This window comes from Mirounga leonina, unplaced genomic scaffold (assembly GCF_011800145.1).
Source record: "Mirounga leonina isolate KUSES-001 unplaced genomic scaffold, KU_Mleo_1.0 Mir_180, whole genome shotgun sequence".
NCBI classification, from domain to species: domain Eukaryota; kingdom Metazoa; phylum Chordata; class Mammalia; order Carnivora; family Phocidae; genus Mirounga; species Mirounga leonina.
This window is the reverse complement of record NW_023270469.1, coordinates 20,538,528-20,555,124: the sequence shown is the minus strand read 5'-3', so window position 1 is coordinate 20,555,124 and position 16,597 is coordinate 20,538,528. Positions and strand designations below refer to the sequence as shown.

Here is a 16,597-nt window from a genome sequence, read left to right as displayed (position 1 = left end):
CAGCCCAAAATAGTAAGCCACATACATACCGATTTCCTGTGGGTTAGGGGTCCTTCAGAATGCTGAACATTATGGCATTTAGGACACTCAACCTCAGAAGTAATGGCCTAAGTAATGATTCGAGCAAGAGTTTGGACCCAAGACTCTCAAACCAAGACAGTATCACAGAGTGTATGTTTTGATAATGATGGGGATGAGGAAATCCTAGTATTTGAATGGGTGGAGGTCAGGGAAGCAATGCAAGAATAGTCCTGTACAATCAAAAATGACCTTGCGATCCATGTGATGTTTGAAAGTCCACCACGTATTTAGGTAGACTAAAAACCCTTTATAATCATATGCACCTAGATTCAAGTCTATCTTACATATGAGCGTATGGAATTTATCTCATTCATTTAAAATGCACTGAATTTTTCAGGAATACAACTTCTGTGTAAATTGGGGAAGATAGCTTTTTAAAGTTTTACCAAGTCAATTACACCTCAAAAAAAAATCTTACCAAGAGCTCCGTACTTTTTTGGAAAGTCGTATCAGTTACAGAAATACCCCTATTTGTGCTGCCAGTATAATACATCTGTTTCAGTCTGCATTTTTAGCCATCCCATTCATGGTGATTTTGTATATGGTGGTAGGTGTCTTGCTACTTCATTATACCTTCTTAGAATGTCATGTCTTGCATTATAACTTATGGGAAGTACTTATTACTTTATTATAGTCTATTTTCTTTAATTTCTTTTCTGTATTGCAATTAGGGCATTGCACTGATTTAAAAAAATTATATAGATAATTTATACTATCTATGAATTTCATTTCAGGATAATAAAGGGAATATTATAAAATATTTGTTATAAAAAGAGGCAGTGGATCAATAAAATTCAAAATAACTACACTCATCAGTGCTCCCATTAGAAAGGCTACAAGCGGCTAGTGGATTAAATTTTGGGCCCTAGTACTGAACCCAAACCATCAAAGCCAGAGGAGGAAACTGAGTCTAAGAGAGGCCAAATGACCTGCCGAAGTCACAGAGTTAGAACGTTTGTATTGTAGTGATGTATATGGTATTAGTTTCCTTCACAGTTGCCCAGGAATGCACCATGAGCACAAATAAAGGAGCTCTGGATTTAAGCAAGGAAAGCAGACTTGAACATGCAAATTTTGAGGACCCTAAATATGTCTCTTCTATTGGTTTCCTTCGGGGAAGGGACAAGTTGTTTTGTTTGTTAGTGGCCCTAATTTAATTTTTTCCAAGTTTACTCATTCAGTTTGGAGTTCTATGAAGGAAGAAGATAAAACACAGTAATTAGCTTATTGCCCTGCAATTACTAAAAGCCTATGATGGCAGTCCCCATAGGACTCATTCTTTTGTGTAACACTTTTGGAAGGAAATGTTACCTTGTACTTAGCTTGGCTTTCACTAGTTTTATGGTAAGTCACATGATTCTCCTACCAAACTGTGAGTTAGGACAGGAAGCAGCACCCATCCCCTTAGTTTAAGATGAATGAACTGAGTCTCTCAGGTTCCCAGCAATCCCCATTGTTTGCAGAAACATGTCAGGAGATTTAAGCCATTGACTGACAAAACAAATTCGATCTATATCTACAATGATCCTCCAACACATAGATGATAGAATCCAGATGTACATGTTCCTCCCTAGAAAATCATAATCTCTATTATTGGGAGATTATTGGGAGAAATGGGGAAATCATATTTAGGGTAGGGCCCAAAGGCCATTCTAGATCTAAAGAATAGATTCTTTAGAATGGCCTTTGGGCCCTACCCTATAATATGATTTCCCCATTTCTTCAGCCTCATCTCTCATCCCATCTCCTCTAAACCATGTCCAATCCAGCCTCACAAACTGCAGGAGATCCATTCCCCAGATGGCCTGCCATCCAGACTGTCTCCAATGCTGAGTTTCCCAGGCTATATGGTGGATTTTCACTCAATATTAAAGACCCCACTTCAGTGAAAATCGTCCCTATCTCATTAGCTTTCTTACCTTTTCCCTTTGTGTTCCAGTGTCTCCCCATTACATCACCTGTCACCATAGAGTGTCAATATTAATGAGCCTATTTCTGTAGATCCCCACCCAATCAGAAGGTAATTTTTTCAAAGGAAAAATACTTTTTGTGACTATTTTGCACCTCCAGAGACTAGGATAGTGTTTGGGACATTGCAGCTTCATCATGTTCAGTGAATCAAATAGCTGATGTATACACAGCATAGAGCATTTGACCCCTTTATATTTTCAACACTGGTTGAAGTGTTTTCTCTTTTTTGGCTGCCCTTTTTCAGGTTGAGCCTTCTCATCCTTCCAGGACCAGAGCCGAGGTCTTCTTAAATACATCGGGAATGAACTGAAATCTCTCTGTTCATGTGCATGTAAGTCGAGACCTGGGTTTACACAGATGAGCATCTCCCTTATGGATTCAGCACTTCACGGGGGGAGAAAGAAGTGTTACTGAAGAGCTGGGGGCAGTTTATCAGTGTTGCTTGTGGAATCTTACAAGAAGTGGAGTTTCCTTAAAGGGTATAGACTGGTAAGCAACCCTGTTTGGAGTAAAGTTTTCTGAGTCTGGTAAGGCTATCGGTACTTTACCACTGGCTATGGTGCTAGATTGGGCCCCCAACTTCCTGATGAAGGCACCCAGGCAGCTACAAGGGCTAGAGGAGAGAAACTCTCTCATACGCAACTGACAAGAGCAGAAACTGGCACCAACTTTCTAGGGAGGAACATGTACATCTGTGTGTAGAAAATGTTATTAATCAAGATATGAAGACAGTCACTTTAGAATTATTGATATTAGAAAACTAATGAAGAAATTAAATGTTTAATAATAGAGATTAATTTAAGTAAATTATGAAATATCCACATATTATGAACCATTACACACTGTATTTGTTAATTCAAAATAATAATACCACCAACAAAAACACAGCTAAACAAGTTTGAAACATTAGCCAGTTTCATCCTATTACCAAGTTTATGATATAGTCATTATCAATCTTATTTTATAGGCAAGGAACCCAGACTAAAAAAAAAAAAAAAAATGTAAAGTCTTGCCTAACATTGCATAGCTAGGTAAAGCTGGGACTTAAAAGTAGATATGCCAAATTAAAAAGCCCATGTTCTTCCAACTTTATTGAATTGCTTATAATACTTCAGTGACACAGAAAAATGCTCAGGCTAGAATGTTACATGATAAAGATAATCATGGGTACATGAATTGCATTAAGACCATGAAGGGAAAATAGAAAAAAAAAAGAAGGAAATAATAAAGTTGTGGTTTGGTTATATGCATCTTTTCTTTTCTTTTTATTTTCCTGCTCTTCCTAAGTGTTCTACAGTGAGCATGCCTTACCTACATAATGCAAATATTAAAATAATATAGGACAAAGAAAAATTCTAGCTTCATGATAGATACCCAATATGATGGCACCCACCTGTCATTTCAGGCAGATCCTTGTGTACCCACTGAGCAAAACTAGGCAGGAAGCCCCTTTCTCAGAAAGAGACTTTAGTGTTGCTCATTCCCAGCAGGTCCTGCTGCATTTATAACAGCATCACAGAACTAAATAAAGCAGCATGGGTCAGGAGGGATGGGGTGGTCAATGTGACAAATGATCCAATCTGGTTGAGCGTAGTAGCAACAAAGAAAGGCCATTAGATTTGGTGATTAGAAGGGTATGGGCAGCACGTGCCAAAGTCGGTGGGATACCAGGGCCAGAGCCAGACCACAGGGTGTGAAATGAGACAGTTGATATGAAGGTTGCCCATTGTGATTCAACAATCATTTCAAATTTCTCAACCACAAATATTCACACACATTTGACAGGAGGTAGAAATTGGTGTCAGTGGGTACTAAAGAAAGGACTAAGACTGAGCCATTTTGGATTGCCAGTTTAGTACTCTGCTAATTTCTAGAGTACAGTGAATTTTTTAGTCAGTGGCCTCAGCTGAAAAATGGGGCTGTCTGTGCAGGAGGAGACCTGGTGTGGATTAACTACTGATCTGAATCCTTGTGAACTAGACATTCTTGCGCCATGTAGCTTTCCAAGAAAAGGATACTGCGGGTAAAGCAATTGCCATTAGCTCAGCCTGCCCTGGGAGAATTTAATGAAGAGAAGGAACCTGGGGAGAAAATAGTGCTTTTCAGATAAAATCTGGATACCTCATTTCCCTGGGCTTCCCCATACTGACTTGTCTGAGCTGGATCCATTTTTCTCCTGAGCCCAGCAAAGTTTGCCAATCTGCCTTCCTTTCTTTAAGTGGCCGCCTCCAATTTAACATACTTATTGGTGTTCTCAAGTGAGCCTTCAACAGAACTGAGCCATTTAAGGGTTTGCCCTCGTCTCATTATAAATTAGTTTTGAATATCTCTCAGTATGCACAACATTCTTCAGCTACCCAAGTCAGAACTCCTTATTAGACTAGGAAGAATTTGCGTTTTAATTAGTTTTACCTCTGGTGTACGAAGCCCACTGAAATTACTACACTTAGTAAAATTTAATTAACTTGACAAAAGATCCTAATTGTTTTCATGCCACTTGTCCTTTGCAGGGCTAAAAATAATGCCCTCCAAATTAAGCGGCCACCAGAAAGCTTCATTCTGACTGCCCTATATTAAAAAAAAAAATCCAAATTATAATTCACAGGGAGTTTTTCTTTGTCAGACAGCAGGATTTGGGTGCATAAGCAGAGATTTACAAACCCCTTAGGAAGAGCTATCTAGGGGTGGGGATGAGTAGGAAGAGTGCAGGGAAAAGATCCCCCACCCCTAATTTCGTTCTTGTGGAAAGCTTTATAGAAATGAGATGAAGAACATATTGATTTGTTCAACTCCTCAAAGACTCAAGCAGACATACTATATCATGTGAATTAATAATGAAGGTTTATAAATAAAAAATGCTGAATGAATAAATATTTATTCATGCACTCATTCATTCATTCATTCACTCATTTTTTTAGTGTGTATTTCCCAAGTGCCTGTGGGTCAGGTGCTCCCAGTGGACATATCTGATGTTTACAAACCTTAGGCCTTTGGAATGCCATTCCCAATGTGCCACGTCCCTTTTCCCACACTCCTTCCAGCTAACCTTATACAGCCTTCAAGACCAGTAGCATTGTTTGCTCCGTCCTTTGTGTTCCTAAAGCATTCTGTCTTCCCATCCTAATAACACTAACTGCATTGGAAAGAAGCATGGTGACATTGTGTTCCTGTTGTGGCCTTCTGTTTATTTGTGGCACTGTAGCAACAACAGGGCTGAACTTGGGCACTGTTTGACCTTGTACAAGAAAATCTTCTTTTTATTTCAGTCTGCTCTTCTGGATGAAGAAATGATAATAAATCGCCTCTCCCTGGTGGAAGTTCTGAAGGATGGAATAAGCGAGCAATATAGAGAGGAGCTGCACACAATTTGGCATAGAGTTGATGTTCAGTGTTATATTCTGAATGTCACTCCCAAGAGCGACGTCGGTTCCCTGGACCCCGATCCTACCAGGTAACTTCCTTACCTCCAGTCATGGGTCACCGTATGGTTTGAGAATGCACAGGCCTTATGATTATGCCCATCTGACTTACGGTATATTTTTGACCTGAGAATATCATCACTAGCACCCTCATCGTCATTATTTACGTAATGACACATGACTATGCCTATAGCCAAAGCTGTACCCATTAAGTTTGGCTTCAAAAATAAAACAGAAACAAAAAAGTTAATATTGAGGATGGGCTGCAACATTTCAAAGGGTCTTAGTTTGACTTTGTTACAGAATCCGACAACTCCAACACATGCTGGACTATTGAGGATATGCCCAAAGCTTTATTTTCTTTTCTCGGTTTCTATCCTGCTAGCTTCACCGAGTTAATGAGGACTCTGAAAAAGCTGTTTACTTCACTGATCAGTGTGTGAGACTGCCTAAAAGAGTCTTTCCCCCATTTCTAAACTGGCAAAATCCTTTTCATCTTGTGTTTTATTAACAGCCTCTCATTCCGGACATCCCTTTTGGAACCTGTCTCTCCTCCATTTCTTAATGGTGGTTCTGCTCTGGCTGCCAGTCACAGTATCCTGTCCCCCCAGTGCGCACTTGTGACCCAGATATGGTCATTCAGGGCACCCCATCCCTCCTGCCACAATGACTGCACAATGATGAGTCTGTCACCAGGCTGGATTGTGTATTTGTTTTGTTTTGTTTTTGTTTGGTTTTGGTTCAGTTTTTGTTTTCGTTTTGGGATTGTGTATTGACTAAGTAAGCTCTCCACTTCCTTCAGGTTCCAAAAGTTAAGCCAGCATAAGCCTGGAGCTGGATGGGCCTGCCCTTCTCTTGTCATCCTCCGAAGGATGCCTGACTCTGGGAGGAAGGACTGAGGGCAGCCTGCTGAGACCATCTAAGCTAAGTAAGACATGGAGAAAGGGAGGCGAAGAAGGAGAAGAGATGCAGAGGGAAAGAGGCAGAGATGGCAATATTCTTGAAGTCATTGGAGATGTTTGCCTCCCACCTCAGACTCTCTCATTAAGTGAGAAAGTAAATACTTTCTCCCTGCCAGGTTAGTTGGAGTCAGATTTCTTCTACTTGCTACCAAAAGACTTTTTCTCTGTTCCTTTGTACTGTCTACTCCTTTTATCATGCCTTCTTTCAAATTCCTGATCTTTCTTCAACAGTGACATGACCAGCTCCAAAGATAGGGCTGCCCCCAGTGCACAGTTGTATGGGAACATACGAAGGTCAAATGCTGAATGCCCATGGGTGCTGCCTCCCTTCACCCCTGCCACGTCCATCCTGAGCACACCAGATGGGATGCCGTTTCAGGGGCTTGCTGTGTGCTTGCTGATGAATTCCAAGGGGATCAGCCTCGGAGAATTGCAGCATCTTTCAGTGCCGAGGCCTTTGCAAATTCAAAGGACAGCCAGAAATAAATTAAGCCTCTTCCAAACCAGTGGGCTCCAGGAGTCGGATTTGCAGCTCAGAAACAAGCTTCTTCCTCCAGAAGCAGGTAGACCATCTCGGCAGTTTTCTCTCTACAATATAAGAATGATGTTGCACCATATTTTAAGTGAAATCAAGTAATCTTTGCTATTCAAATACCATATAATCCTAAGGTCAATCATTAGCCCAGGATTCACCAGGTCTGACAGGCATACGTTAAAGCAAGAGGAGGAATGTGTGTGTGACTAATGTCCATATCCGTGTCCACATCTACATCTCTATCTGTATCTGCATCTTCCATTCCTGTTCTAAACTTCCTTGGGATCGGATCTGTAACCTTTGTTATTCTGGAATATCAGTTGTCCCCAATCTTGTCTAGTCTATCCACAGCTCATTCAACAAAGCTTTAATGATCACCTACTGTATGCTGACACAAGGTTCCAGGAACACAGGAGTACATGAGACAAGTCCCCACTCTTATTTTATACTGTACATGGCCCATTTCACAGTCACATTTTGTGTATACTTTTTCTTCTCTCTTCAGGACCCTCCGTCTCCTCATGTGCATTTGTCCAAATTCTTTCCAAACTTCACAGCCTATGAAGTCATCTCTAAGATATCCAATGTAGACATGGTGTTTTCTTTTCTCTTCTAGAGTCTCATAGCCTATTAGCCCTCTCTTTTGGCCTATAATGCATTTGGTCATTTAGTAATTATTTATACGCACACCATCTCTGCAAATCACCATCCCATCACAAACATACACACACGTGTCTATATGTATAATGTATGTTACCTACGATGGACACATGCACATCCTAGGTGTGTACATGCTAGGTAATACCAACTATAGGCTTAGTACTGAGTCTGACACATTGTAGGTCTTTAAAAAATAAAAGAATGTTTCATGACCATGCAAATGACTGACTTAAACTCCCCTTGAGTATAGAATCCTTCCCACTAAGAATTCCTCATTAGAGAAAGTGGTTGTATTTCCCAACTAAAATGCTGAGATCTGTTTGCACTGGACAGAATGAATTGCTTCCCCTGACTCAAGCATCTGTTTGAGGGGTAACAAAACAAGTTCCTATAATGACCACCAAAAAGGATGGTATTGATTGCTGAAATTGGCAGGTACGTGTCCTATAGGTGGATTATTCATTTAAGAAAATTGCAAGGATTGAGAGCTGAAAGGTCATCAGGACAGATGACAGGTTGTAATTTCAATATGTGGCCTGACACCATAATAGGAAAGGGCCCATTTGTCGCATCTGGGTGATAAATCTTCTACGTGCCTCTTTATTGAGCATAAAGCCATGCAAGCTGTCAGCAGCTATGGCCTGGGCATCCTAATCTGAGAAATGGGGTAAGGTTTACTTTATCAGAAGTACTGTCCATGGTGAAAGAAGTGAAAGCAGCATTTGTTAAAAGCATGAAGCATGCATCAAACTTGGCAAAGCACATTTTCACAAATGCTATCAAATCTCATAGTCAAAAAGCCTCGTGAGTCAGATGCCATTTTTGTTTTCCAGATGGAAAATCTGAAGTCCCCAGGGATGGCAGGGCCTAGCAAGGTCCTCTAGATATAAGCAGAAATTGGGATCAGAATCAGCATCTAATGGATTCTGGGGCCCGTAATCTCACCACTAAGCCATACAGAGTGAAGACACCTTAGAGGAGCAATTGCTGACTTTAGGCAACTCATTCTCTCGGCCTCAGCTTCCTCATCTGTGACCTGGGAATAGATGCGGTGGAAAGGTATGTAAGCGCTGGAGGAGTCTTAAAGCTTCTATACATCCCTTTCCAATGTCAGAGCATTTTACTCACACTTTCAGATAGAGGAATACTTATACTGTACAGATGAGGATAATGCTATATATTGGAGAGAGCACTCTCTCTCTCTCTCTTTGTTATTCATCTATCTAATTCATTTATGATCCAGTCTATTAAGTTTAACATTAGCACTGGGAATATAACCCTTCCTCCATCTCATGGAAACAGCAGAATTAATCTTGAATTCTTGGTTCCCTAAAAATCCATGCTTAGAGTGCCCCTTACCTTCCACTTGCTATGAAATATATAAGTGAACAACAGATAGTTACCTCCTGCCCCCAACATTTTCTGAACTGCCGTAGAGGAAGAAGAGCAGAGAAAAGATTAGACTCAATCAGAGCTACTCGAATCCTAATTCCTCCTGTAAAAGTTGTGTGAGCTGAAATCATCAAGTTAGATCACCTTCATGAGGTTCAGTCTCCTCATCTCTAAAATGGGGACATTATTTGATTCACGGCTTCATTTTCAGTATCCAAAGGGATGACATATGCAGAATCCCTGCTCTCTAGCATACAGTAATCACATGGTAAGTAGTTCCTAGGCAGTTCATACTGGTTCTTAGGTATTAGTATATCTGAGTGGACATAGGAAAAACCCCTGGATGATGCATCTTTAGGAGCCACCCAGAAGTGTATGTTCATTACAGACACAGACTTCATCTAAACTAATCACTATCCAAACAGCAAACCAGAAGAATCACTCGTGCAGCTAGCTAGTACACACCATTTGGCGGCAGAAAGAGGTTCTATCGTGTGCTTTCCTGAGCACTGGAGGATTTTTAGGAAAGAATGGTGGATGGCAGAGGTGGGAAGAAGAGTCCTATAAACATGGAAATTGCACTGCAAGTCATTTCAGTCTTTCTGAGAATACTGTTCTTCACATAGACAGCTGTCCAGCAGTCTTTGGCGAAAAAGGTACATCTTCACTCCATTTAGCTGTGACTAACCAAAGTAATTGAGGAACTTACTTTCCTATAATAATAGTGGGGATGAAATTGATGATGTAACAATAGTCCTGCCCCCTTCTTGTTCCTATTGCGAGGAGACTCAGATGAGCATTTTTTGGTCATCAGATCACAGCATTCCTATATGGGAAGTACTCTTTTTTAAAGATTTATTTACTTGAGAGAGAGGGAGAGAGAGAGCGCAAAAGAGAGTGAGCAGGGGAGAGGGGCAGAAGCAGAGAGAGAATTCCAAGCAGACTCCCCTCTGAGTGCAGAGCCCAACGTGAGGCTTGATCTCACGACCCCCGAGATCATAAACCCAGCTGAAATCAAGAGTCAGATGCCCAACTGACTGCGCTACCCAGGTGCTCCAGGAAGTACGATATTTATCCCTATTTTATATGAAAGTAAAATGAGTCTCACAGAGATTCCCCACATTGCTTGAGATCACACAGCTGGTTAGTGGCAGCACTAGGGCCAAACTCAGCTCTGGGCCATTGAATACTCCACCAAACTGGATTACAGATAATAACATTTAAAAATAAATGGGTGGGGCGCCTGGGTGGCTCAGTCGTTAAGTGGCTGCCTTCGGCTCAGGTCATGATCCCAGAGTCCTGGGATCGAGTCCCACATCGGGCTCCCTGCTCAGCAGGAAGCCTGCTTCTCCCTCTCCCACTTCCACTGCTTGTGTTCCTGCTCTCACTGTCTCTGTCTCTGTCAAATAAATAAATAAAATCTTTAAAAAAATAAAAAATAAAAATAATATAAAAATAAATGGGTTCTCCAAAGAAGATATATAAATGACCAGTAACAACATGACAAGATGTTCAACATTACAAATCATTAGGGAAATTCGATCCCAAACTGCAATGAGATATCACCTTATACCCAGTAGGATGGCTACTAGCAAAAAACAAACCAAGCAAAGCAAAACAAAACAGAAAATAACAAGTGTTAGCAAAGATCTGGGATAATGATCTTTTGCACCAGTGTTGGGAATGTAAAATGGAATAGCCATTGTCAAAACCAGTATGGGGTTTCTCAAAAAACTAAACATCAAATTACCGTATGATCTAGCAATTCCACTTTTGGATATATACTCAAAAGAATTGAAAGCAGGGTCTAGAAGATATATTTGTACACCCACGTTTATAGCAGCATTCATCACAAAGCAACCCACGTGTCCATGAAAGAATGAATAAGCAAGATGTAGTATGTACATTCATACATACAATGGAATATTCTTCAGCCTTAAAAAGGAAGGTGATTCTGACATGTGCTACAACATGGATGAACCTCCGAGGACATTATGCTAAGTGAAATCAACCAGTCAACAGAACACAAATTCAGTGTGACTGCACTCATATGAGGTACCTAGAGTAATCAAGTTCATAGAGACAGAAAGTAGAAGGGGAAGCATGAGGAATTATTGTTTATAGATTTTCAGTTTGGGAAGATGAAAACAGTTGTGGAGATGGATGGTGGTGATGGTTGAATAACAACCATGGTTCAATGTCACTGAACTATACATTTAAAAAAATGGTTAAGATGGTAAATTTTATATGTGTACTTTACCACAATTTGAAAAAACGGAAAAAACAAATGGGATCCATGACTAAACGGAAGACACGGAAATTGATCATACTCTCATGTTGAGCTTACACTAGCTCATGCTAGATATTTCCTTTGTGAATATTTCACAAAAGCCTGAGAGGAAGCGGTATTATTTTAGCTGTAATTTGAATGAAGCTGCTCAGAGAGGCCAAGTGACTTGCCAAGGGCACACATCTCTTCATAAACAGAGTTGAAGGATTTCATCAGATGCCAGGTCAATTTTGGGGAAAGGTATTCTATATCCTCAGGAGGAACATCTGTCTTTTAACCATGAGTCAGCATCAGGGTCGGCACCACCATAAATATACTGTGCATAAAAGAAACTAAGTCTGGGAGAGGAGGAAGTTACTAGAGTTAGAAGGAATATGGGGAAATGGGAGAAAAATATCTACCCATTGGAAGAGGCAGGAGATTGTGCCTGAGCCCGAGCTGAGGATTCGGAGGAAGTTTTCTTTCAGTAAATACTTGTTAAACAAATGAAATTTATGTTAATACATGGACAAATGATCGCAGTCAAGGAACAGTTTTTGGAATATCCTAGCAATATTCCAGGTGTTCCAATGTAGGCAGCTTCAGGGGACATAAGGAGAATCTCCCCTGCAAGGGAGGCCAGCAGAAAGTGGGAGCATCAGATACTGAGTCCTAGACAGGGGCGCAGAGCTGCCTCCCTTGTATGTCAGAGCTCTTAAGACTGAGGCAGAAGAAACCAGTCTCTGCCGCCAGGGGAGTTTTGATGGCACCCACAAATTGTCTAGCGTTGTAGCACAATAAAAAGGCAGAAGGTGCGAGTACCCAGGAGATGCACTGGTGGAAGACAAGAAGAAGGAACTAACACATGGAGCCCTTATTTTGTGGCAGGTGCCGTGTCAAGCATGTTGCAAGCCTTGCATTGTTGATGTGTGGAGACATCAGGAGGCAGGATCTATGTTTTTACAAATGAGGCCACTAAAGTACAGAGAGAGGTTTTTCCCATTCCCCTCATGCATGACTGGGAAGATGGGGACCCAGGTGGTCTGACATCACCCATGTGCTCCTCGGGGCTGCAGACTCCTCGGGGCAGGGGTGCCCTTGCACTCCAGGCCTTGGTGCAAGCAGACTACCCTGGCTTTTAATTCCTTGCAGATTGGGAAGTGACTGGAGACAATAACCCCACTCTGTTGGGGTGATAAGGTGGGAAGTGGGCGTGAAGGACTGCCTGGGCCTTTGGGTGTGCACGTCTGGGCAGAGAGTGGGGAAGGAGGTGGTGTGGCCAGAGTTGAAGGCTGGCATTGCTGAAGTCTAAGGGGAGACATGGTGTCTATATCAGGCCTTGTCGTGTAGCTCCTGTCTCCTGGAGCCTCTGCAATGGACATGCCCCAGAAGCAGGGCAATGCTGGAAGAAAAGGCCTCCTCTGATCTATTCCCTTATTTCTGGATCTTCTCCCACTTTTGATCTCTCTGGCCATGCTGGGATGTCCGTTCCAATAACAACGGACGGTTACTGCTCATCTTCCCTTCCCGTCTTTGCCTCTGTGATAGCCCTCCTTGGTTTCTAAGATACTAAAATATTGTATGTCACAGCATTTTCTTTAAATAATAAATTTATGGCAGCAAAATTGGAACAGCCTGCGAAGCACATTTTTTGAGATGAACCTTGGCTTGATGTATTACAACATTTAAAGCAGGAATTCCACACACAAAGGACGCATCAGGACCTGATATGATTAGATACATATGAGAAAAAAAAAAAAAAGGCAGTGATGGGAAAGGCAGGCCCCTCTCTGACCTTTGCTTCCCACAGTCAATAGTAATCTTGTTCCTTTTTAATGACATCCACAGCTCTTACCTAATGAAAATTCTCCCACTATGAGCTTCTGTCGGAAGAAGAATGCACCAGAACAATGCACATGTCCACATCTGGGTGCATACAGGGATATGTTAGCCAAGCTGAAAGGACAAACCTTCATAATGACCCAGGCTTTTTTTCTGAAAACCGATGTTAGCTATTCCCCGTTTGTGTTTATCTCGAGGGCAGTATAAATTATGGCAAGTTGGAATAAAGAATATAATTCTTTGTCCCTGATTTAATAATGCGGGGGCAACTTCAGAGGCATATTTCTAAATTGCCCTTTTAATTTATTGTAATGCATTAGTCAGACATGGGAAGGGAGTGGATGTAATTACCATACTTTTTGGAGATTATACATAGTTCGATGGTTGACACTTCAAAATCAAGGTGGCCCTTTTGGGTAAATTATGATTTCTTAATTTTGTACTATTGCATTTCAAGTCACCTTTGAAATTTTATAATAACCTATAACTGATTGGCTTAGTGAACTGCATCTTAATTGAAATATATGTCTAAAAGCTATTTTAATTAGCTGTTACACAGGCATTTACCAGACAGGCTGCTGCAGGCACAATGCAAATAAATAAATACATGAAAAAGTAAGTACATAAACGATCTGTGTCCATCAGCTCTGTCTGATGTCGACGTTCTGCTTCAGAGCACTGAACTGTGAACAGAGCTCGAGGGGTAGTGGCAGAAAGACTAAAACCAGCACCTCTGATTGGACCTAGACTTCAGTCCAGGGAAATGGCTGATTTTTCATCCTAGTTATCATACCCCACTGAATTTCCTCCATCCATTTGCCCAGTTGCTGTTTTAAAACCAAGGTCTTCTGGACAAGGCTTAGTTTAGATCTGGAATCCTGGGTTTCTTACAGGGAATTAAAGGACCATATTTTACAAGGGATTTCTGTATATCACTCATGGGGAGGAAGAATGAAAACCAATGCAAATAATGCTTCAAAGACTACTTTTAAAAAAACTGATTTCTTTTAATCCGGGTGGCAATTACAGCAACATACACATGTGTTAGAAGTCACTCCACTGTACCTTAAAGTGTATTTACTATGTGTGATTTATACCTCAATTAAGAATAAACAAGTATTAGAAAGAAAACAAAAATCCAGTCTGCCTGCATTCCTAGTCTGCTTGACTATTTTAACATGGTGTCTACTGATTAGGAGAGCCACTAATTGCTTGGGAGGAAACCAAAAGCTAAAGGTTTTGTTTGTTTGTTGCCACTTCATGTTTAAGAAGCTCACTATCATATAGTACCTTCTACGTTCACAGCACACAATTTAAAATGAACCAAACAAAAATGTCTCAAATTTCTGGAAAAATTTGAAAAACCCATCCAAAAGGGTTTCCAAAAGGAAACCCTTATGATGCTGAAGGACATGAAATTGTACAATTTTAAGATGGGGGAACAAGAAAGAAAGGAAAGAAGGGAAGGAAGGAAGGAAGGAAGGAAGGAAGGAAGGGAGAGAAAGGAAAGAAAGGAGGGAGGGAGGGAAGGAAGGAAGGAAGGAAGAAAGAAAGAAGAGGAGGGTGGGGGGTATAAAGCTGAGCCTGTTTATAACATATTTAACCAGCCAATTACACTGTTAGCCCACAATGACAAATTTCTCTCCGAATACAGCTTAGCTGTTCCTTGTTCGTGGCACTAATTTTCTTCCAATTTGCCACTGTTTCATAAAGTTTTGTCAATCATAAGCATTTTTATAGAAGACTGAAATGGCGAGTTAATGGTTTACTCCAAAAGAGAGGAACACCGGGCTAAAACAGCTGCAGCATTTACACAGTGACTGAGAATGCCAATGTAATGAAGGAGCAAGCCAGCAATTAAAGGGAAGGAAATGCTCACGGAATGAAATTCTAATGTGGGGAGTTCGCTAATTTGTAAATCTACTGAGGATTGTTTAAACATGTTCCTTTTGATCACTAAAAATTCTGGTGGCCGTTTGTATTCCCTCTGAAGGTCCCCAAACTGGCATCTGCAAACTTAGCAAAGCGGAGCAGGAAGGCAGTCAAGCCGGACCAAGAACACCGGTGAGTGTGCCTTTCTTGTAAAACTCTGAGCCGAGGACAGAACTGACGTGGGTCTTAAAGATGGTGAATTGAAAAGATAAAAGAAAGTAAAAACGATCTTAGACGAATTCTAGTCCAGAATTTACCTGCCCCATACTGTTTTTTTTTTCTCCTTTGAAAGCTGGAGAAGGATGAAATAGGATATAAAAGCTAAACACTGATACGTAAGTCTCTGCATTAGGAAGCTTGACATATCCAAAATAGATTTGGGGGGAAGGGTGTGTCTGCCACTAAGCATTTGCCAAAAATGGCTTTGCCTGCTCTCAGCTCTTTTTGTTCATTCTGAATCCTTAAGTTATCAAGTCTGTTCCTGACAGCATCCCATAAAAGACCTCCTCTGATACATGTTTACATTAAATGAATTCTTTTGGCTTAACCCCCACAGTATTTCCAAGCCTTTGTCATCCCTCCAATCATTTGATGGCGTGTGTATGATCTTACTAACAATTTTCTTCTTAATTTTGCAATGTTCTGTTGTGATCTCTTGCTACACTTCTATACTGAGATTCGAGTTCCACTCAATCCCTTTGCCTTTAGTACTCCTGCTTTTGCTCATATATTTGAAGGAACTTTTTCCTGGTTTGTGAATCAGAGAACAAAACAGACACAAGGACTAGTGAAAATAAAGTCCCTTCACATCCTCTTTGGAAGTAAAAGGGAGATGGGTCAAAATGAGCGGGTAAGGAAAACAGGCTTAGCAGACAACTAGGAAAAGATGCGGTTGGGCAAGTCAGCTGTGAGCACTAAAAGCTGTGCTTTTGGGGGGAGGGGCTGCAGGAGCCCTCTGGTCACCAAACAGGAAGTCAGGGCAGAATGTAGCACTCCTTGCCCCAGAATGCTGGGACATCCAGAGCTGTCCTCTGTGTTGACACAGTAACCGTAAGGCTTATTATTCTCTGCCATGGAGGGTAGGTGGGAACTCAGGACTGTGGGTAATTTCTGTAGTTCATTCTTTTGAAGAAGGAACTTGGAAAGTAAAAGATTACCAGATGAGCAAAAGTTTGCGAGACTACAGACTAGTGAATGAAAAATTATTAGCTGGCACTTTACAGCTGGGAAAGCCAAGGACAGATGAGTCTAAATGAAGAAGCTTCTATTACACATTACATTGTATATGCTCACATCAGTTATTAACACAGACAAACACGAGCTTTTTTTTTTTTTTTTGAGAATACCCTCTCCACCAGGCCCTGTGCTAGATGCTGGGCAAAGTGAGAGAGACTGCCCTCATGGATTTTGCAGGCTACGAGAGTAGACAGTCCTTAGAAACTAATATACGAGGAGTTTGGTTTTGTTTTGGCCACTTTGGGGAAAGGAGTTTATTTTGATTTTCAGATTTAAATAGTATGGTTATGTTTGCTGA

At 41.0% G+C, this 16,597-nt stretch overlaps 1 protein-coding gene across 1 annotated transcript in view; it reads right to left on the bottom strand.

The window, feature by feature from the left end:
- Window positions 1-4,913: 4,913 nt before the first annotated feature.
- The window catches only part of CDH11 (cadherin 11), a 190,278-nt gene continuing 178,594 nt past the window's right edge, over window positions 4,914-16,597 (bottom strand). Inside the window, exon 12 of the mRNA XM_035025062.1 lies at window positions 4,914-7,021. Within this exon, the coding sequence (XP_034880953.1) occupies window positions 6,921-7,021 (101 nt within the window). The 3' untranslated portion in view covers window positions 4,914-6,920. The remainder of the gene's footprint in view (window positions 7,022-16,597) is intronic.